The following is a 24006-nucleotide window of genomic DNA, read 5'->3' as shown; positions in this document are numbered from 1 at the left end:
ATGACTGCGAAGTGACAGAAGAGCGCACTTCCACTGAAAAGTGCAGGTGTATAAAAGGGGTGACACACAGAACGTGCCTTTTAGCTAAGTACACCTGCAGCGTGCACAGAAGATGTGTAAAGCTCTCATGAAGTGCTCATGTTATGAAACAACTGCAGTGCACGTAGGAACACCAACACATAAGCTTGTGCACACGGAGGAAATGAGAACGGGTGGATAATGGGCCATCACAACCCGTGATGGTTTCCTCTAGAGGAGTAAATGGCAGTAAATGGGATGTTGATTGAATCACAGCATTGTCTTGTATACCAGATGGCAAAAAGGCCTTGCACCTCACCATGACACCAAGGAAACAAACACACCCGATTTTCTAAACAAACCCTGGAGTGGATGTGAGGAGTTTGACCATAGAGGTACGGAGCAGAACTAGTGTTAATATTGGAAAAAAAGTTTGCTCATAATCGTGCATTCTTATTGATGTCATGAAAGGCAGTTAGTAAACTGATTGCACCAGTCACAGGGCTGCAGCTATATAATAGCAATAGTAATCTAGCATTTACTGAAAATTCAAAATGACAATTTGTTTCATTTTTAGCTAATTTATAGTTAATTTTTTTCAATTCATATTTTACATAGAAACAAACCCTATATGAAGTCATGTCACCGTTGTACTGTATTTTCCGGATTATCAGTCGCACTTTTTTTCATAGGTTGGCTGTTCCTGCGACTTATACTCCAGAGCGACTTATAAATTAACAAACTGTTCATGTTACCTAAACACTGGACACCTTTTCTGTTGATGTTTCTTTTTTGTGTAGCTGAATAAGCATTGTGTTAGCATATCTTACACTTATTCAGCCTGGTCTCTATTCTTTTATTGTTAGAACTTGCCTTCCAAGATGACGTAATGTCTGTTTTGGACAAGTAGTTTGTAAAATAAATTACCTGCCAAAAATGCGACTTATACTCCAGTGCGACTTATGTATGTTTTTTTCGACCTAATTTTGCATTTTTGGCCTTGTGCGACTTATAGTCCAGAAAATACGGTAATTAACCAATTACACATTCAACAGTCATACTTAAGAGGAAGCCAGACCTCCACACGACTAATATTATGTTAGTAAGGTACATGAACGTTTATCTCATTGATTTGCTCTATGTTAAATCTACCTTGGCTCCAGTTTTCCACTCTACTCTGGGTGTCTTCTGAGATCACAGGTGCGCAATTGAGGTATGTTACTGCCGCATTATAACACTGTTGTTTATGCTCCCACACTGTTCACATTTACTGTCTGTTGGTTGTTGTTGTTGTTTTCCTTTTCTTTCGTCTCCTTGTTGTTTTCCCTGACCTCTTTAATATTCCCGTTACTTCAGTAAACAACCGCTTCTTCTTCTGTCTGGGTGAAGTATGTTGATGACGTAGCCGTGTTACAATTCTTCGAAGCAAAAAAATTGTCTGTTATCTTTTTTTTTTTAATCAAGGTACTCAAATTACTTGAGAAATCATTTCACTCCTACTAGTTCCCGTAATTAACCTGAATATTAATTACGTCTCTTACCAAAACACTTTGGACAATTTTATGCTTCCAACTTTTCTGTTCCATCAGGAGTTTGTCCCAGGGCATTAATCACACAGATCTACTTGGTATATTTGTAAGAGTCTTATCATACATGTTTCAGATGAACTAGAACATACATGGTGAGTCAGCAGTTACTAAGGGTGTAACATAGTATTATGACTCATGGTTGCCGATATGATTCAAGGGAGATGATTCATTTAGAGCAATACTTTGCAAAACGATTAATCCATCCATCCTTTTTTATGCCGCTTATCCTCACTAAGGTCGCAGGTATGCTGGTAGCCCAGCTGACTTTGGGCAAGAGGCGGGGTACACCTTGGACTGGTTGCCAGCCAATCACAGGGCACATATAGACAAACAACCATTCACACTCACATTCATACCTATGGACAATTTGTAATAAATACCTGGATACTGGACAGGGGGCAGTGAAGTTTCCTAGATTCCCGTTTTTGTAAGGGAATCGGGTCTAAATTAATTATGGATAGAAACAAACAAGTAAACAATAAATGGCAAATACATTCACATTTTATTTAAATAAGTGCAGACAACACTTCAGGTTGAATTAACAAGAGATTAACCTTTTCTGCTCTCATTTTCAATATTTAATACATTTTCAGTGTTGTATGAAATCCAATGCGCACACTCCACACTCTTAAAGAAAGTCTTCCAAGAAGAATGGATGCTTAGTTGCCAAGGGATAGAAACAGTGTTTTCTGTTAGAGGCGGTTATTGTACACTACATGTATATTTTTGCCAATATGTTCTTGCATATCCCCCATCGGTGGGTTTTCTCTGGGTACTCTGGTTTCTTCCCACATTCCAAAACCATGCTGGGTTAATTGGCAACTCCAAGGTATGAATGTGAGTGTGAATGGTTGTTTGTCTGTATGTGCCCCGTGATTGGCTGGCGACCAAAGACAGCTGGGATTGGCTCCAGCCCGCCCATGACCCTTGTGAGGATAAGCGGTGGAAAATGGATGGATGGATGGATGGATGTTCTTCCATAGAAGTCAGCAAGCTGTCTGACTAAGTGATGAGCCTTTTGACTCTGAACTAAAGCTGTAATTCGCCACTTTAAAACACAACTTTAAATGACACTACTGGTTTTATATTCATACATACCCCACATAGCCCCAGAGACAATCTCTTTGCCCAAAAGCAAAGCAGTTTAATTTGTCAGAAAAAAAAGCTTCACTATCCTTGCTCATTTGTTGTCATATTTGTTCCCCTTCTGGATACATGAAATTAAACGTCTGTCGTTATGAATTAAGAGTCTTGTCATCACGTGTTTTTGTTTGTTAGTTAAAAACAGACACACATTATTATTATTCTTTTCCATGGGGAAAAAAGCCACGGCTGACACATGGCTGATAAAGAATAGCCCTAAAATATGCCTGTGGAGAATGTGAAATCTAATCTCAAGTCTTAGTTTCATCCATTTAGGATTGCGTTAAGCCACTGAAGACGCTGTGTGAGTGTTGCATGGAATGGTTCAAATGGTCAAGTCATGCTTGAGGGTTGACACAATGTGCGAATATGAGTGCATCTATGAATGAATGTGACAGATAATACCTCACAGGCAAAAATGGCACTTGTAATCTTGTTACAGTGCCACCGTCAGGATCAGGTGTTGATTGCACGTTGATGTGCCAGCTGCCTGAAGACAAATGCTTTTCCGTGTGTGTTTTCAGGTCAACAACACAAGCCCTGCCCATATATTATATATTATATTATAACTATATGTGATTTTTTTTTTGCAAATATTCGAAAGCATTCATTTTATCTAATCAGTCCTGGCATGGCCAAACCTGGTCTGAGCCAGCAGCTGGTTGTCCTTGCATCCATCCATCTGAGCACTCAGTCACCCAGCCCAGCCTCTTCTCCTTTTAAGAATCATTCACCCAGAAGTTCATCTCCCCACCCCAGCCTGCCAAATATCCTCTAAGCAAGCTTCATTTGCAAAATGACCTTCCATTGAACATATAGGTTAATTTTTACTTAAAATCAGTGAAATCATGTCTGTAGCTTTTTGGGAAATACATTAAAAAAATCCAACATGCCCTAAAAGTCTGTATCAACAACTGCATTGAACTGGCATACATATTACAGGGTTTTTGTAGGTCCATGGTTAGTGCTGCTGGAAGCAAATGCTGACTAAGGGAAGTCAGGTTTGCATGACGCTAGCATTTTTTGGGTGAGCTTGCAAAGGAGCATGTCAGCTTAAGACACAGAGGTGAATGTCAAATCCTCTGCAGCAGAGATAAACACAGTGGTAGACGGACTGACAAGTAACATCCATCTACAATAGGCTCCATGATGCATCACCTCTTCATTCTTTCCAGGAACAGTTGGGTGTGGCAGCAGTTGCCGGATTTTCTTCACTAGACTGAGCAAAGTTCCTTAAGGAATTGGGTATGATTAGCTCACAGTAGGAGTGTCACGAGACATCCAACTCACGAGAGATTGGGTCTACAAGAAAGAGACGGGATGAGATTTTAACATTCATTTTAAGAAAAGTACAAATATGACTGGTCTCAAAACAATGCCTGCTTTCAGACCAAATAAACTACTAATATTGTGTTGTGTGTTGTATTACAACAGATACCGTCACAGTGTTAAACTTGCTGTTTAGCCTGAAATGCTCCCACACTTTCCACATTTTCTGTCTGTTTTGTTTTAAATGTTGTTTTCCTTCTTTTTTGTCACCTTCTTTTCTATCCCATCTTTAATCTTCCCGCACCTTCAACTAAACAGCCACTTCTTCTCCGTGGGTGACGGCAGATTGTTACGATTCCTCAAGGCAGAAATCAAATTGTTGGGCAATTGAGATATTATTAATTAATTATTATTAATTAATTCATTAATTTTCACGAGGGTCCTCACGCTGGAGCCTATCCCAGCTGTCTTCGGGCGAGAGGCGGGGTACACCCTGGACTGGTCGCCAGCCAATCACAGGGCACATATAGACAAACAACCATTCACACTCACATTCATACCTATGGACAATTTGGAGTCACCAATTAACCTAACATGCAAAAAAAAATGGAAACTGGAGTACCCGGTGAAAACCCACACACACAGGGAGAACATGCGCCACACAGAGATGCCAAAGGGTGGAATCAAACTCAGGTCTCCTAGCTATATGGCCTGCACGCTGACCACTTCACCACCGTGCAGCCTTTCATTACGATTATGAATTAAATTAGTAGCTACTTATTTTGGGGGCCCCCTGGCAGTTAGGGGACTTTGGAGTTGTCCTGACTTTTCCCCTATATACGGCACCCCTGGCCAATAGGCACTCATCATAAATAAATTGAAAAATGTATAATGAATCCATGTGATTGATGATGAATCATTGATGATGATTGGTATCGGGGGATTTCACTCAGGTATTGGAATCGGCAGCATAAAACATCCCTAACAGCATTTATTGTTGTATGATCATAATATACTGTATAAATAAACATAAATATTATATGAATAGGTCCTATGCATTGCCTTGGTGTGTCTTATAAGGAATGCAGACGGCCAGACAGGTTGACTCATCCCGTCTGGCACAGCTAAATTGTTTCTGTGGTATTTCCAACATACGCAACTTAGATATACAAATACAGCAAAAGCAAGCCTGTCCAACATCTGCAGTTGTGATGACGTGCAATGACGCAACAGTGTCACACAGCTGACAGAAACCTCTTTCCGTAAGACAACAATGAAGTATGAAAATACACTGGGGTAGTTCAAAGAACCATTTCCTTTCACTTCCAGTATTAGCACAACTCCTCCCTTGTCTATACGTATATCCACTACCACATTACCCTTAGTGTGAAGTCAGTCAGTCTCTCTCACTTTGTTTTCCCTCTGTGCATCTCAAACTAAAGCTTCCTCCAGGTTCGGACAGGCAGGAAACTAAAGAGGATGTATTATGCTTTTCCACTCTTCAGATAATGAGGTTTGTGCATTTGGAAGTGAGCCCTGAAAGAGTTTTTGGATGGCTCTGCATGCTCGGTTTTACTTCTAACATCAATGCAATCCAGACTTCCTTTTATGGGCTGCAGTTTGCCAGCATTCAGTAAACACAGAGCTACATATCCGGAAGTCCTCTGGAGCATTTCGGAATGTGACCAATCACAGTGAAGTGGGCGTACCTAGAGTAGTGCCAGGGGTGGAGTAAATTAAACACATCATTTGGGTCGGAAGCAGGAAGTCCATGGAAACACAGCAGAAAGAGGTGCAGAATCGGGAATATCTAGATAGCTTTCTGTGCGGGTTATCATATGTAGCTGCTCTACAGGAGCCCATCACTCAATACAAAGCGCCAAAAATGAGCATGATGGGGCCTCTTTAAGTTAAATGAATTACGAATGGAAGGTCTAAATGAACATTTAAAGTTACTTTTACCACCACTGAAGACTACTGTTCCCCAAGACACAATGTGTTTCTTGAATTCAACAATGTTCTTTATTAAAATGCTGGCCCTTGCAACTTTCTTTGGCTCAATTTTTGCATTACAGTATTGTGGTGAGAGACACTATTGAAAAAAAAAAACTTGTTACTTGTTATGTCAGAACGGCTGCCACACCTTTGGGTACAGTCGTCAAAAATAACGTCTTCCATGGAGATAAAATTAACATTCAATGTTCATTTATCCCTTTCATATTCATTTCTAAGTGTTAAACTATAATTGTAAAACTATATAAACTACTTTTGCATTAACATTTTTGGCTTTCTGGATCAGATTATTTGGATTTATATTGTTCTAATGGGAAACATTTATTTTGGGACAGATTAAGGATGGCCAACAAGGTTCCACTGTAGTAGAATTGAAGTTATAGTGTAATAGTATAGTCATAGTAGAGAAGGCCATGCTGGCCGTGACCTCCGGTCACTGTGTTCACACAAGCGTCTCAGTCAGCCTTAGACTTGTCAGTTCCATTAGAGAAAACACACGCTTCATCTACTACACCTTATTGTAGGAAACATCAGTACCCCTGCCCCCAATCCCTGCCTGTCAAGGTTCTGCTTGCTCCAGATGGTGTCCACAAACAGGGCAAGAGCACCCACGCCTCACAATGACACAAAGGTGTGGAACAATAAGCAGAAACCACATGGTGGCAATTGATGGGGATTAAAAAGGTGTTGTCATATATGTGTAGTGTGCATGCCAGGACAGAAGAGCAATTGTCCAGAGCTTCTAATTTTAGCCTTGAGTCGTGAGACCTGATAAAAAAAAATAATGTGAACACACACACACACTCAATAAGGGGCGTCTGTCACTCACTGTGAAGCTGCACATGGTGTGTGTATGCGTGGAGCTTGCATGGCCGATTATTGCAGATGTGACACTGATTAAAAGCATTGTAGTGATGCTGTGTGAAGCGTGTGCAGATACATAGTAAGTCATATTGCAGGAAGTTCATGAGAGAGACACGTCTGTAGCGGGAACACACACATACATATACTACCTTAAGTTAGCTACGAAATTTAATAATGACAAAATGATCAGAAACTCACCTCCTCCACAGTGAGAGGCATACATATCCTGTACTCTTTCAGCAACATCTTCTCTCTGTTGTGTGCTGATAAATGTATCTCAGCCCTCACACGCTCCGTCCGCACCGGGATGTGCGTTCAAAAAAATATATTTAAAAAAATAAAACTCCTCCGCTTCGTGTCAGCGCATGTGGGAGGACGGTTTCCAAGTAAGGTCTGACTCGCTAAGTTCGCTCATCCGAACCAGCGGGGGAAATCCGGCAGCGGGACGTAACAGAAGCAAACAAGCAGGGTTCGGGATTTGTCCCCACTTATGACGCTCCAGAGTCAGGAGTTAACATGCTAGACGCAAGTACATTCGGAAGTAGGTATGATTAGCACTCCAAAATAAGAGTTTAGTTCACTGCGGTTGCACTGCCACTAGCGAATGTGCCCCCTCCGATCACAGTGCTAAATCACTATAATTGCCCACTTGGATCCCATGCTGACATTTAGAGACCCCTCCACCCGTGGTTTAAGGATTAAATAAAGTTTTTTTGGCATAAAGACACAATGAAACATGTTTTTCTTTTGGAAGCTCATCTATAGGTAATTGTTCTTTGTTGGCTGCTGATAAACAAGGGAATGTAAACAAAACTATAATATGCATTTTAATAATAAACCACCCTTTCATCACATCTGCATCACAAGGATATAGAATGTAATACAATGAAATACAAGACTGCGCGTTTTCGTGTATAATTATTTTGAAATTTGGACCGGTTGTTCAATGCCACTAGTACTTGACGAGACAGACCGTTGCTAGAAATGCTTAAACGCTGACTTTTAAACTACGCCTATTCCTATGTAGTCTTTATCTTTTTAATTTTCAACTTTTTTCTTGACAGATACAAATGTGTCTATTACAAATATGTCACAAATGCTAAATTTATTAAACACGGCTTGAGTGAAAACACTTTAGGTTAAATATGACTACAGTATGTTAAACATACGTTACTCGACGTCCATCACTAAGGTCTTGTTGAAGCCTAAGCCACTCCAAAATGGAACAAGAATGTATGCAGAAGTGTGCAGTCATCTACATACTTTTGCATTTTGTCAGCTGATGTAAATGTGCTGACGTCATGGTCACTGAAACACTGTGCAGTTTCCTACATTTTTCTCTTGGAACCAAATCACTTGTATTGTTGTGCAAGTACTTATCAAGAGCACAAAACAGGTCCAAAAAAATCGTACAGAAAGCAAGCTCCTGATTTAAGTGTTCTTTCAGCAAACTCCCAAGATACAGTATATTGTAATAAGTAATAATATTGTAATAAGTGATGTACCCATTTTTGTGATATTATGTTCCATTAGAGGTGTTTACAATAATAGCGCTTTATTGACATAGGAAACCAAAAATGCCAAATTGATTTATTGTGAGTCGTCGAGGTGCAAAGATTCCTCATGCTTACAGTAAATGTATGTGCTTTTCATAGTTCCATGTGTTTAAGTAAAAAACGGAAGCACATTCCGATGGACTGTACCCATACAGTTATATAGCAGACAAAACAGAAAAACAATTACAGAGGCAGTAGTCAAATGTTTTTATCCAGGCTTATCTGGCAATATTTATTTTTATTTTGTGTTCATATTATCTTAAGCTTGAGGGCATAGGTTAGTAAAGACCTGTGCGTAACCCAACAATTTGAGTAAGGCCTGTGTGTGATTAAAAAGCAGATTACAGACTGATGTCATCACAACTGCTGTGCTGTGCCAAGAAAATTGACAGTTTGTCAACTGTGAAAAAAAGAGTAGACACACCAACCTTTTCCCCTTCAGAGAAACAGAACAGCATGTGAAATAATTATAATAAAAAACGTCTGATTTTAATATTTATGTTTTCTGGTATGTACTGAAACGGTCAAAGAGTACATTCGGAATACAGGAAGTGAAGAAATGTATTGCAATTGATATGAAACAGATGGGGGGATAGGATTATATAAGTGAATAATATTAAACTGTAAATAGTATTAATAGATTGTATGGTGTATGCATATACAAAATACATTTGAAAATTATAAAATATTCCCCACTTTGTCAAAGGTCAGATATTTGTGATGTCACTCAAGTAGTAGACCTTAAGTAGCCCTTACTCCATTTTCCTATGGCTCCTAATAATGCAATTTGTGTTCACTATTTTTAACCCTTTGATGTTTATGTTGGGAATTAAAATGCCTGTAGCTCAATTCTTTGTTTTTCTGCTGATCCATACAACTTTTTAATTAAGACCGGTGCAGCCCTTCTGAGGGCGAAATGAAAAGGCCATCTACTGGTTAACAGTAGACATTGCAAGCTTACTCCAGTCATGCTGGACAGGCCTATTAATTCATAGAGTTGTAGTATAGTGTAGTGTTTAATAATCAGCGCGTTTCATAACCAAGAGTCGATTATAATTCTACAAATAGTAATATTAATTTAATTCATAAAATCAAATGTATGGCATTTAGTCATATATTGTACAATAATCATAAAAACTGCCAAAACTGTGTCAGTGTAAAAGGACAAACGTAGTGATTAGTATGAGTAACTATGTATTTTTGACTAAATCCTGACAAAATTCATAACAAGTTGATTCATCGGGCTGTATACAGTATGTTACATCAGGCGCGCTAACAGAACCAACAGTATTCTTTTCGCGTGGTCCTATACGGGTCCTTCAGGCGCATCGGATACCTTTACGACCCTCGCATCTGATTGGTCGCTGCGCCCGTTTCCTTCATTGGCAAAATATTGCTAGCCTGAGGTTGATAGCTCTGAACATTGTTGTTACTCGTACGCCACAAACATGTCTGAAGAGCGTTCTGAGCGGTCGGATGGAAGGATTGTCAAGATGGAGGTCGACTACAGCTCGACTGTAGACCAGCGTCTCCCGGAATGCGAGAAAATGGCTAAAGTAAGCGTCTGAGAAGGAGGCCCGTGGCGGCTGAGTCATGCTGTCACTTACTTGTTTGCTAGCATTTAAGATAATGTTATACACCACAGGAAAACTGCTTAAATATCAGTGAAAATAAGTTTAGACAGGTACAGTTTATACATTTTCGACTTTTATATAGCGTTGGTATGTCACTGTTATTGTGCCTTAGCTACTTTGTAGGTAAACCTGTTAGCATGCTAAAATGCTTTGCCGTTCATGTAGTCATCGGCATCACCCTGAACAATACAACACTGTATTCTTCTTTACCAGGATGGCAAATTGCAAGAGGCAGTTGAAAGCTTGTTGTCATTAGAGAAGCAAACCAGAACGGTAAGTGATGCTGTTTTTAAAGTCTTTAATTTTTTCAAATTTTCCTGGGCAGCACTTGTAGGTAATTCTGTTATCAGCATTTAGTTTTTTTTAGTGGGTCCCTATTGGTGTTGATTTTAACTTATGACTTTCCAATGTATATTTCCTGTCTTGCCTCATCCCCTTCTAAGGCATCAGACATGGTGTCTACATCCAGAATCCTTGTGGCTGTGGTACAGATGTGCTATGACGCAAAAGACTGGGATGCTCTGAACGAAAATATCATGCTTCTTTCCAAAAGGAGGAGTCAGCTGAAACAGGTCACATGTCTTTTTGTCTTTTAGACCCCCCATGCATCTCTGTGTGGAGTTTGCATGTTCTCCCTGTGCGTGGGTGGGTTTTGTCCCACATTCCAAAAACATGCATGTTAGATTTATTGGCAACTCTAAATTGCTCGTAGGTATGGGTGTGAATGTCAAAGGTTGTTTGTCTATATGTACCCTAATGAGCATATTAGCTAGATGCTCACCGTCATCTGTATAGGTGAAAAACTAAAGTCCAGCGCAACACTGTCAAAACAGTTGACTTGGCAGTAACTATGCCTCATTTCAGTGACATTAAATTATAAGTAACTATTGATTTACATAATTCAACGGAAACTGTTAATTCTGGACTGAAATGAGGTACCAATGTCTATTTAGCTGTAGGGGTCAGGGTGGTAAAATGCAGGTAACCCCAGCAAAGCTCTGCCGGTTAGTTGTTTTTCCTATTTCTTTGCACATTTAATGTACCATATTCAGTCGTCTCTTTACACGTTGTGATGTGTATACAGTGTCATTAGTTGGGGTATTGCAGTAAGTGCTCACATTTTTGTTCAGCTTTAATTAATTAAGCCACGCTGTGTTTTACTGTGTCTCACAGGCTGTGGCAAAAATGGTGCAAGAATCTTACAAGTATGTTGATTCTGTGACTGATTTAACCATCAAGCTGCGGCTCATTGACACTCTTCGCACTGTAACTGCGGGAAAGGTTTGTTTTGATTTTCTTTATGTCACTTACTGTAATGTGTTGTCACACTACAGCAGATATCAGATGCTTGAAAGTCTCCAAACTTTTATAATTTATGCATTTGGAGACACATTTTTGTAGCCATTTTGATTTCTTGTTTAGCCTTTTTATTATTAAAATGTTGTTCAATAAATGGTCTTTTTCACAGATTTATGTAGAGATTGAGCGTGCCAGGTTAACAAAGACATTGGCTAATATCAAGGAACAAAGTGGTGATGTAAAAGAGGCAGCTTCCATTCTTCAGGAACTGCAGGTAAGAGACTAATAATGGATTAGACTCTCTTGGTGTACTCCCAATAGCAAAATAATCAACAATTCCATGGCCTGGTCCGACTTGTTTTTTAACATTAGGTGGAGACGTATGGCTCCATGGAGAAAACGGAGAAGGTAGAGTTCATCTTGGAGCAGATGAGGCTTTGCATTGCAGTCAAGGATTACATTCGCACACAGATCATTAGCAAGAAGATAAACACCAAATTTTTCCAAGAGGAAGGCACTGAGGTAACGCATGTCTGATGCATATAGGGATTTGTTTGTTTGAAGCTTATCTGAATTGATAATTTACTTTAACTGAACATTATTTTCTCCCTTTACAATTAAGGAATCCAAGCTGAAGTACTACAACCTGATGATTCAGGTGGACCAGCATGAGGGCTCATATCTGTCCATATGCAAACACTATCGGGCCATTTATGACACCCCATGCATTTTGGAGGACAACAGCAAGTGGCAGCAGGTACATTAGTGCTACACTAAATTTTAGAGCCTGACCCATGTGGGAATTTCGGGATGGGATAATAAATAGGCTAATGAAAGTTGTTTTTCCAACTTATACATTTATATGTTAATTTACTAGCTATTAAAAAGTTCAATCTGCAACCACTATAACATAGTATTTTGCAAACGGTTCAAAAACAAATGCTGAAGGAAATATTAAAAACTCCAAATGTATCTTTGTTGTTCATGGAAATCAATGTTTGTGTGTTTCAGGCCCTGAAGAGCGTTGTACTGTATGTGATTCTCTCTCCTTATGACAATGAGCAGTCAGACCTAGTTCACAGGATCAGTGCAGATAAGAAATTGGAAGAGATTGCCAAATACAAGTATGTGATATCAGTTGTATGTCCTCAGTAGTACAAAATCAGTGAACCATGTGATTGTCATCTATCTCTAGGGACCTTCTGAAGCAATTCACCACCATGGAGCTTATGCGCTGGGCTTCCTTAGTGAAGGATTATGGGAAGGAGCTGAGGGAGGGCTCACCGGGCAGTCCTGCTACTGACGTCTTTTCGTATTCTGAGGAGGGGGAGAAGCGGTGGAAGGATCTGAAGAACAGAGTGGTGGAGCATGTAAGTCCAAGACTAAGAATGCATCTTACACATACGGTCATGCAAGACATGTTTAGGAGTGACTTATTATAAATGTAGTGTTTCAATAACTTTGTTGCTTCATTGTGTGTTTTCTGTTTGTAACAAGCCTCGGAAAAAAAAACACTACGGCAGTAGTCAAATTTCCTATTTCATACAAACATTTAAGCTAGTGTATGCCTGGCTCACGATAAACTTTTTTACAAACGAAAAATATAAAACTACACAAAATGCAATAGGTGGCTAAAACAGAGAATACACTACCAACGCATAATGCAGAAAATTAACCAACTACTATGTGTGTATGAGCGCTAACCATGTAAAAGTAGTGGCTTTTACAACGGAAATTTCTGTAAGTATAATCATTCAAATAAATACTGTAGCAACATGAGTACCCAAGTCCATCCTTTAGTATGACACAGTGGGCTAACACCCTGAACTTTGGGTGTGAAATGTGCTTGAACATGGCATAAATTACTTTGTGAAATTGTGCCATTTAGTCTATTGCTCTCCCTAGGCATATTGCTGCATAATATTATATCACTTTTCTGAAGCCCATTTGTTCAAGGGAATAGGGAAAAACAATCACATCCACCTAAATCTAAGTACTTAGTGTATATTAACAAATGTGTTTTTTTTCTGCAGAACATCAGAATAATGGCGAAATATTACACCAGAATTACAATGAAGAGGATGGCCGGGCTTCTTGACCTCTCCATTGACGTAAGTGATGTGCCAATTAAAAAGCAACTAGCGACAAATGTAGTGTCTTTTCGTGTTTTATTGGAGACTTTTGTAGACTGAAGTACAATTGAAGTACAAATTGTTCTTGTCAATGAGCAGCCGGGGCTACCGTGTGCACTTACAGATGACACAGCCTTGTTTGTGACAATAATAACAGAAAGAAGGTCCTACAACTCTTTGGTTTGTCATGGTCAATTATGCGAATTACACAATGATGTCATCTAGTGCCCCTTGCAAACTACCGTTTACAATGGTGTCATTTATTGCATTGGGATCTGATTATTGTGATATATGAATTATCTTTATTTTGATTGGACGTTACCGTTCCAACTTTCATTTGTGTGTGTTCTTCAGGAATCAGAAGAGTTCCTCTCCAGCCTTGTCGTAAACAAGACCATCTATGCCAAGGTGGACCGCTTAGCCGGAATCATCAACTTTCAGAGGCCCAAAGATCCCAATGACCTGCTCAACGACTGGTCACACAAACTCAACTCCCTCATGTCGCTGGTCAACAAGACCACACATCTCATTGCCAAGGAGGAAATGATCCACAACCTGCAGTGAAACATAATTGCAGGTCTTTTTTATGTTTTTTTCCCTTTGGGTCTTTTTCCCCCTTTCCCTCTGATGGATTTTTTGATTATTTGGGTTGGTCATTATCCAATATATTGGCCAATGAAATCTGTCAAACCATAGAAGACTAACTGTTTAGTTTTGGTTGTTACAAACTCATAACGCATATTTCTGTAATGCTTTGATTTGTTATAAGTGTCCATTTACATGTTAAAGGAAATACCTTGCAACATAATAAAGTCCCAGTTGTGTTACGAATGTGTAATTTAACTGAACTAGCGTGGTGTGAAGTGTTTGCCCCTTACCTGATTAGTTTTTGTCACACTTAAATGTTTCAGAGCATCAAATAAATGTAAATATTAGTCAATGACAACACATCTTAACACGAAATGCAGTTTTTGGCTGAAACATTTCATTATCAAGGGAGAAAAAAATCCAAACCTACATGGTCCTGTGTGGGGATAAAGTGATTGACCTTAGCAGCAGCAACTGCAATCAAGCAACATTCTTCATAAAAATGTGGTAGATTACAGGTAGATTAAGGAAACTAATTGTAAGAACATGTGTATCTGCAGCATTAAAAACGAAACAGATTTATTGAATGGTGTTTACATATTGCCAAACCAGGCAGTATATTTTTGCTCCAGGCAAAGCCCCACAATGTGACTTTGACTTCTTTTGAACAACTGAATGTCAGACGACACACGCACGCTTCACACACGCACTCACTTCAACCTTCACATCACTACATCCCATGATCCTTTGCGCGGGTCTCACAAGTGGATCCAAGATGGCGTAGAAAGTAAAGCTAGGTAAGTGTTGACTTCCCATTTTCAGACCTTTCAGTTTTCCTTTTCACCTCAAAGCTGCTGTGAATATTTATCAGTGTGCATAATTAGGGAAATTGGGCATGTGGCGATTTTATGCATGAACAAAGGCGCGGTGTCATATTTACTATGTACGCCAAAATACCGTATCGAAATCGCAGGCCCGCGCCAGTTTTGTTTCGGCGAATCCAGCTAGCTAACCTAGCCTGCTAACATTCACCCATCAGCCTGCTACTCTTTATTCGAGCTTGCAAGGTTCCCGATTAGAAAGGACGTATTTGGACAAGCAACATAACGGCAAGCTGTGGGTCCCCTTGTCAGCGCTATTACGGTAATGTCTTTGCAACACGGTTGCAAAGACATTTTTCAAGCCTTTGAAACGTCACCGTCGTCGCTTTGAGTTGTCACAGTCAAAACAAGTTTGCCACACTGAGGAGAAAAGGTAAGCCGTTACCTTGGCAGCCTTACGTACAAGATTGCCTGTAAAATACCCATCTGGCCCCAAAGCATCATCGCATCATTATTTCCTGATTATGGTGTAATTTATTATTTGCGCCTTAGTTGGCAACAAAATGATGCAACATGGAATACTATGATACAGTAATACATGTAATGCAAATGTTATTGCTTTCTTGTATATTAGTATTTGTATATCCTATTTTGTGGAGGCATATTTTTTTTTACAATATATGTAATCGTTTTATTGTGAGGGTTTAACAAATGAAGTATCAATGAGGATAGATATTATACACATGACATGACCTATATGTTGAATAGTAATAAACAATTTTTGTACTGAAAAGGAAGCCAGTTACTAACTCCGATCTTTAAGAACTATTCAGTATGCACATTTGTTTAATACTTGTATGTTTTCAAAGAGAAAGTCATTTTGATAACAAAATAACATACTGGTAATAATATCAAACGTAAACAAGCCGAAATGACCAGTGCTCGTTGTTCATTTATTTACTCGGCAAACCACTCATCATAGCCCAAAATCATAAACACTGAGCAATCCCCTTGATCTAAACAGGTTGGAATGGCAATAAACACCAGAGAAAGTTGGCTATTTTGCTGAATTAAAATTTTAGATCGTTTTATATAGTCATACCGTAATACATCACAAAAATATTGTGATAATGCTAAGTTCCATATTGCCCAACTCCACTTTACAGCGTGTTATCTATCAGAAATTGACATTTTGATGCTTTGAGTTCAGTTAAGTGTTGAAATGTTTTTTTTACTGTTTTCTGCTGGTAATGTTGATGTGTGAGTGATGATGCCATGCTCCACATACGTTTTGCCTTGTGAACATGAATATGCAATATACAATGATTGTTGTGAGTGTTGAACTGTTTGCCATTATACTTTTTTAACTGACATGGACACATTGATAGCAAAGGTTTGGTTTTTCGTGCTAGAGTGATTTCTTTTTCTTTTTACTGCCAGCGGTAAAACTCTTATGTATTACTCGAGTGGAAATGAAATGTTTATTCACTTTGTCTCTGTTGAACATAAAATGCACAGTCCAGACTCACATTGACATAAGTGTAAGTAAGCATTGGCACATCCACACTTCTTGTTTGTGCAGCACTTATATGCATTTGGTCAAGGACATGGCACGCATATTTTTACGTCCATGTGCATTATTTCACTAAAGTAAAGTTACACATGACATTAATAGATTATATTACTTAGTTCAAATAATACACATTTTTTAAATATTTTGGCAGCTTGCCCTTCCAAAAATGTCAGGTGGCATACCTGTTCACACAAATGAACGCACTATGATGGCTTTTTAAAAATGTACTTTCATAGTAATGAAATGTAAAAATATAATTTTTATATTTGAAAGATTTCAGACCAACCAAATTGTGCATATACCCATAATTGTTAAGATGTTGAAAACCTTTGTCCAGTAATGCGTATGTTGTCAAATGTCGTATTGACATGACATATTTCTTTATACATATTTGTTTGCGCCACCAAATATTTTTGGGGGGCTGTATTGATATATATTGATATATATGATATTTAGACTTTTTTGCTCTTTAGCCAGGCAACAATGTTTTTTCCGAGTACTCAATCAATCAACAAAAATTTCACTAGAATACTCGATTACTAAAATATTTTATAGCTGCAGCCCTAATTTACTGGAGTGTGAAGTACAAACGCCAGCATTCCTTATCTTGACTGGAATGTAGTTGCACATGCTCAGATTGAACACAGCTTTCCTGGTAATCAAAACCCTTATGAGATTCACCTAACCACAGCTGGCACATAAACAAACACCAGAAATGATGTGTTTCTCTTTTGTCAACTGAAAACGGCCTGGTGTAAAGTGACTCCTTAGCGACTTCCACCTCAAAGTGAAGCAGAAGTACGGCACAACTTTTGTACTAGGCTTTGGTTCAAGGGTGAGAATGTGTGGGCCCCAGTGTTTTCCAGCATGTCATGGTGTACCCTCCTTATCTGAGTTAGTGCAAAGGAGGTCACACATATCCTTTTTATCACAACTTGTAATCTTTTTTGCAGGACTATCCACATTGCACTGGAATGAAAATTGGGGAAAAAATGACCACTTCCTTTTGTCAAATGGATGAATCTAAAATTAATGGCAAATGGAATGGGGGGAAGTCAAACACCCTTTTCACTACATGATTATAAAGAAGATTCACTGCTATATGCGGGCGTTACTTTCTGACACCACCCGCGAGTAAACCATTGAGAGGGCCATAAAAATGTCAGTTTTTTAAAAGTGAAGTGGAAATACACTCAATAACAATAGAAATGCAACACTTGTTTTTCCTTCCCAATTTTCATGAGCTTGACTCAAAGATGTCAAAGTTTTCGTATGTACATAAAAGGCCTATCTCTTTGAAATATTGTTCACAAATCTGTGTTAGTGAGCATCTATCTATCATATCAAGAAGATGCTGATGCATCATAATTGCATAATAATTGCATAAGTGTGTCGGTCACTGAAATATGTGCAGTTTAACTGTATTGTGAGTGGTCCAGAGGGGTCCACATCTCATCTCACCACCTTTTGCCTCAAATACCGTATAGACAGGTCCAAAGCATCCCAAACTTGGCACCATTATTCTCTTTACACAATTAGACAGTATGTTTGTATGACAGTATGCCTTTATTCTAAAGGCTGGAACTATGTTCGTGGAGAATGTGAATGATCTGAGAGCAAGAGTAAGCATGCCTCTTGTCCTTATTTCACTCAAAACCTGTACGTACGTCAGTTGGCATTGTAAAATCGTAAAAAAAAATTGTAAAATGCTCATTTGCATTAACAAGCGGTAAAAAACTACACGTTGAGGCATACAGCCTGAGAACCACACACACAGCAGCGAAACTCAGATAACCCCGCTAGCTTCCATTCACGCTCGTAAGAGAGGCCTTTTGAAGTATTTTGCCAACTTAGCTGGTGCTTCAGGTCACAGTTTTGACATTTTGAGTTTGGGAGGGCGTGGGTTAGCGGTGGGGAAAGACTTCTCCACACAAACGTTCCTTCTCCTCAGGATGACAGTGTTCCATTCACAACATGTCAATTTACACGAGATCCGTTTTTATTGGCGAACTCCGCGATTTATGTGGAAATCATTGTGCCCTACAAGAGGAGGGGATGCTTGTGAATGCATGACACAACATGGGCCCGAGGCTCTTGTCATGATATCGCTGTGCATTCAAAATGCCATCAATACAGTAAAATGCACATGTGTTGTAGATGGAACGACTAATAGTGGCTTTGAGGTTATGGCGTTTGTTATGGCCAGCAAACTTCGTACAGCATTTTATTGATGGCATTTTTAAGCTCGCAAGCATGTTTGGGATGCTCTGGATCGGTGTATATGATATTGAAGGCAAATGGTGGTGACAGCAGATACTGACTGGTTTTCGGACTCTCCCAGACTACCCCAATGTAGTTTTGTGCCGCGTTTCTGAGAAGAAACTCCTAATATTAAGGAAAAATGTCATTTTAGTAGCAGATAGTAAGTCGTAATTTTATGAGGAACAAAAGTTTAGATTTGTTTTATTTTATCTATTTGTAAAGATGTATTTGAGGGATCCATTTAATTTAGTGAATGTAACATTTTTGATGTGTTTCCCCCCCCCCCCCCCCCCCCCCCCCCCCCCCAGAAGTTTTGTCCCTGAGTCATGGCAGACAGGAGAGCGGAGAAATCATGTGAAGAAGCCAGCAGATCGTTAGTCAGGCGGGAGTATGAGGCGGTAGTCAGCCACAGCACTAACACCTTGGCAGTCCTTGCTCCCCAAGTGCAGTCCACTGGCGCCCCTGCCTCGCCAAGCCCACCTTCCGGAAACCTCCACAGTCGTGCCCTGCTTTACCGCATCGCTGCCTTTCTTCAGCTGGTGAGTACATTGCTCGTCCAACATTTTGTCACGCGAGACAGACATGTGCGATTTGAAGATCATACATAATGACATACATATTCAGATTAATGAAAAAACAAAACAATTCATGTTTTTTTTACATAATACTAGGGTTGCAACTAACGATTATCTTTTTAGTCGATTAATCTAAAGCTTGTTTCAATTAATCAAGTAATCAATCGGTTAGGCTATAGACGGACCACATCACAGTGAAGCACACACAGTTAGTGTTTGGTCCGCAACATATTAGGGAAGAGGCAGAAATGTTGACAACAACTCTTTTCCAAAGTCAAAGCTAATGATTTTGAGTATTTTGTTTTGCCTATAACACACAATTTTGAAATAAAACAATTAATTGAATCCTACAATAGTTGATTTTTCCTTAATTTATTTATTTGATAGTAGATGAATTGTTGCAGCTGCAGATACACATCTATTTACAGAGGCTGGAAAAAGCATGGAAAATGCCAAATCCACAGCAACCCCATAGTAATTTTTTTCAGTATTCTTTCCTAAAAAAATGGATGCTACACAATTATGAAAAGTAGAACGCGATGATCTCATGATAGTGAGATACAGCCCATTGTGAGGTATTATATGAATTGTCCTTGACTGTATGTCTAAAGTGTATTTCTTGTGGCTAGTGTTCCCATTTTTTCCCTCTATTTCAATCTCCCAACAGAAAAAATATGATGATGCAGATCAAGACTGCAAACATGGTAAGCATTTCATCAGGTTAAATATTTCAGGAAAATGTTTGTGTTGCTGCTTTCATCCTCGGAAATTGTCACTTAAAGTTATTTCAGTATGAATCAAAATGGGGGAAAACAAAAAAAATGAAGGAAAAAAACAAAAAATTACATAATCCACCATTATATCACACACTTGGCAAGCTCTCCATCCAATTAAAATCAGATTCATTTTGAGGTTTTTTTTCTTCTGCTCAAAGTGCATCCGGAGGGCATTTGTAGTTTTTTTAATCGGCCACTTAACACATTTTACAATTAAACAAGAAAACTGACAAAAGCAACCATAAAAATTGAAAAGGGGCAACTATTTTATTTATTTTATGAGAATAAAGTAGATATATTAGTCATAGTCATAATTATATCAGCCATACAGGTTTACAAGCATAATGTCTCAAGACTATGAGGAAAATGTAGTTTTGTTAGTAATAAAATGTTTTTGACATTTTTGGACAATTAGGTGGTGAAAAACTTGTGAGATATATGTTAAAATAAGGGATCAAGGTCACATTGTTGTGACTAAAATGTCAAGATAGTTGTAGAATTTAAAAACAACAAAAATGGAAAACAGAGCAATTGTGAAGAAGTAATAATAACCTTTGTCACCTACAACAAAAAACTGGAATCATTGTGATAATATAACATGTTAGCATATCATGGACTGATTTACAAAATGTAAAATATGAAAGTGCCTCTTCTTAGGTGAAGATGACTTTTGGATTCAGCTTATCTCCTATTGTTTTATCTCCTATTTTCTTCTACTTCTTGTAAACCTAGTCCTGGCAGAAGATAGGGCAAAGGGAGACGGTTCGCTCCAGGCCAGCTTGCGCTCCATGCAGTTGGATGGCAGCCTGCAGGAAGTGGCCAGCATCCTCTCTAAGGCCTTGTTTGGAGAGCCAATGGTATGTTGAATAAACAGCAAATTCTATACATTATATGCACCCAGCCAGATTAGACCATGCTAACTTGTGTGATGCCAATACAATGCATACAGTATTAACAAAGGTTTTGAACACTTGCCATTCCAGTTTTGAAGATAATGTTAAGTTTGTATTGTAAATGGATGAATGGCAAAGGTTCAAAATCATTTACATTTACATACGTACAAATAGTTATTGCAGGAACCACAAAATCCAAAGAAATACAACAGAATAGGTGCAAATTCTGGAAGAACTATAAAGCTTAGTGTGCTGGTTATCATGTATAGCTGCTCTATGGGAGTCCACAACTCAATACAAAGGGCCAAAAAATGAGCATAATGAGTCCCCTTTAAAGGAAAACGGCACTATTTTGGAATTTTGCCAATCATCCACAATTCTCATGTGAGACACGTCTTTCCCTTTTCTGTGCGTTCTAAAGATATAAAACAATAAAGAGACCCCTCATTACTGCACAAAATGGCACACCGCCTACAAAGACAGCTAACACCTATGCCAATATTTTTTTTTGCCATATTTTGGTCCTTTTAACTCATTTGCTACAAAAGATATATTGATACTTTTTTTTGTATTAGCTAGCCAGTGTGGTGTGGCAAGACGTCAATACGTCGGTATGCTGTAGGAGTCAGATGGCAGTTTGGTTTGTTGCACTTTCCACTTTGAATCTCAGCAGTGACTTGCATCTGTGCAGAGTCTTTGGGCAACAATGATGTCATACCAGTGTCAAAATCTTCATTTTATAGTGTTTTATTGATCTGCAATTATTGTTGTTTAAAATTAAAATGAGATTTCTCACCCTCAAACACCTGTGCATTTTAAATGCTTCATATTACAGCTTTCCTCACCATCTTCTTTTACAGAACGGCATTGTTGCAAAAGACATATCCCGATTAAAAATACTCTTTACGGAAATAGAGGTCAGTACCACTGGGTCATACACTTCACTGTCATATTCATTATATTTACTTATCCATGCCTTTTCGGCCCGTAAGTTGTAGTAGTTTAATGTTTGCGGTCATAGTGGCCTTGTTGTAATCATTGTCTTCTTCAGTTTGTCTTGTAGTTGTTAGGCATTTAGTACTCATTTGTCATTCCAGTGGTCCACCTGCTTGTTTGGATATTGTAATTGTCATGACACAAAAATAAAATCTATCTTTATCCACCCTGCCCACATCTTTTTGAATTTTAGGCTATAAAGAAGAGCGAGATGGCACCGGAATACACAGATGACCAGGAGGAGGGTAAGACAATCTATATGATTAATTGTTTTTTTGTATCTCTCAAACTACAAGTGATACGCAAACTGCACATATAAACCTATACTGTATGTACGTACTGTATTGTATGGGTTATCTTAGATTACATGATTTTTAGGTTACAAGATGACTAAAGCCAGTCTTTCTGGTATGACATTAACTTGTGGCTCGTGAGTTACATTGATCATTTGACTTTGTGTACTCTCAGAGGTCCAGGATGGCTGGCAGTTCAGGCCCCCCCCACGAGGAGTCACCAGTAGTGAGGAGTACACACTCTGTAAAAGGTAATAATAAAAAAAAAAGAATATATCACCAAGGATCTACATGTTGTGTGTTGCGATCTAAACTCAATCCGGTGTGTAATGTGAATAAAATATGTGCGATATATGAAAATCACATTTGTCTGTTGGTGTTTGAATGCCACTGTGCTGTTGTCTACTGTCACCTGTGAGCTACTTATTAGTTGTGTACATGTTATGTCTTGCTGAGTCACACAGACCTAAGATACTTGATTTGTGTTAAGCATGAAAAAGCATGAGTAATATATGGGATCAATCATAATAGATGCAAGGATAAAGTAAAAGGATAGACGATGCTTATAGACATACTTGATATACCACTTGAATATCACCTGCGTGACTAAATATCTTCGTGGGCAATACCATGGGCAATGATCTTAATAAAAAAAAAATACAGGTGGTCCCTGATTTACGATGTTCTGTTAAGACATTTCGAAACTGCGCGCCCATCAATTAGACAACTTTGGTCAGTAAACATGAGACTACAGCACACGGGGCAGAAGAATATGCGTTGCAAACGGCAAGAATGTAGTTTGTTCCTTGAGCGTGTGGTGAAAGAAAAAATTCGCTTATTGGCTACATTAATTACAATTTGCACTTCATTATGTCTCCCAAGCGGCAGTGTGCCAAAGGAAAGCAAAGCCATCACCATGAAAGTGAAAAATAACATCATAAAAACGCTCATGCTCTTTTGGTCTCACCTGCTCGACTGTCGCGGCCATCATTAAGGATAAAGATCAGTGAATGCTTGAGGGTTCGTAGATTCCGTGTGCTGTTACAAGGAGATCTGGCAGGAGAAGAGGAGGTTATCCTTTCAGACTAGCCTTGGACAATATTTTAAGAAGGTAAGACAACCACAGGGATCAAAGTAAGGAGTTGCTTTTGCTATAACGGTTTAATTTAAGTATTGTATTTAATCTTTTTACTGCTATATTTTACGTCCTCCATGTGTTCTGTGTCCAGTGTGAGTGACTTGCATCATAGTTAAGGAACAGAACTCATTCGTAACCTGAGGGCCACCTGTAACTTGTTTATAGAAACAGCACCAGCTGAGCATACTGTTTGCTTCTCCTGTAGGTACTTGGAGCAGGGTCTGTGTAGGTATGGGGCCCAGTGCACATCAGCCCACTCACAGGAGGAGCTGATGGAATGGCAGAAGCGCTATGCGTCACGCCTCATCCGTCTCAAGCAACAGCAAGAGAGCAAACACTTCACCGAAAACTACATGGAAACATTAATAGAGAAGTGGATGAACTCTCTATCTCCTGAGAAAGTGGTAAGTGGCCTTGTGGAACAAAATCAGTTGTGGCTCAAAGGGTAGAAAAGACCTACTCTACAGTATACTCAGTGTCTGGTGAGTGTTAAGTCAACAGCGACCTTTTAACATATACACTATTTACATTGTTGTGATTGTGCCATTCAGTGACCCACAGGGTCATCACCATT

General features: G+C 38.9%; 3 protein-coding genes across 4 annotated transcripts in view; 2 read left to right on the top strand and 1 right to left on the bottom strand.

Moving 5' to 3' along the window:
• Positions 1–7378, bottom strand: part of LOC131128012 (cytoplasmic phosphatidylinositol transfer protein 1-like) — a 43910-nt gene extending 36532 nt beyond the window's left edge. The window contains exon 1 of the mRNA XM_058070482.2: positions 7095–7378. Coding sequence (XP_057926465.2) covers positions 7095–7142 — 48 coding nt within the window. The 5' untranslated portion in view covers positions 7143–7378. The remainder of the gene's footprint in view (positions 1–7094) is intronic.
• A 2409-nt stretch (positions 7379–9787) lies between these two features.
• On the top strand, positions 9788–14365 carry psmd12 (proteasome 26S subunit, non-ATPase 12). Its single transcript, XM_058074294.2, has 11 exons — positions 9788–10008; positions 10300–10359; positions 10530–10658; positions 11260–11367; positions 11555–11659; positions 11758–11907; positions 12008–12142; positions 12397–12509; positions 12581–12755; positions 13419–13496; positions 13872–14365. Exons 1-11 carry the CDS (start codon positions 9901–9903, stop codon positions 14079–14081), a joined length of 1371 nt encoding a protein of 456 aa, XP_057930277.2. The 5' UTR covers positions 9788–9900; the 3' UTR covers positions 14082–14365.
• A 401-nt stretch (positions 14366–14766) lies between these two features.
• helz (helicase with zinc finger) overlaps positions 14767–24006 on the top strand; it is a 30042-nt gene continuing 20802 nt past the window's right edge. The window contains exons 1-8 of one of the 2 annotated variants that reach the window (XM_058072790.2): positions 14767–14902; positions 19070–19300; positions 20004–20040; positions 20845–20969; positions 21866–21922; positions 22195–22246; positions 22470–22545; positions 23638–23836. In XM_058072790.2, the coding sequence (XP_057928773.2) occupies positions 19088–19300; positions 20004–20040; positions 20845–20969; positions 21866–21922; positions 22195–22246; positions 22470–22545; positions 23638–23836 (759 nt within the window). In that variant the 5' untranslated portion in view covers positions 14767–14902; positions 19070–19087. The remainder of the gene's footprint in view (positions 14903–19069; positions 19301–20003; positions 20041–20844; positions 20970–21865; positions 21923–22194; positions 22247–22469; positions 22546–23637; positions 23837–24006) is intronic. The other variant, XM_058072801.2, reaches the window with a different exon arrangement.

This window comes from Doryrhamphus excisus, linkage group LG9 (assembly GCF_037039965.1).
Source record: "Doryrhamphus excisus strain RoL-2023G ecotype Guam linkage group LG9, RoL_Dexc_Guam_v1.1, whole genome shotgun sequence".
In the NCBI taxonomy this organism is placed as follows: domain Eukaryota; kingdom Metazoa; phylum Chordata; class Actinopteri; order Syngnathiformes; family Syngnathidae; genus Doryrhamphus; species Doryrhamphus excisus.
Note: the sequence above shows the minus strand (reverse complement) of the source record. Positions and strands in the feature narration are given on the sequence as shown.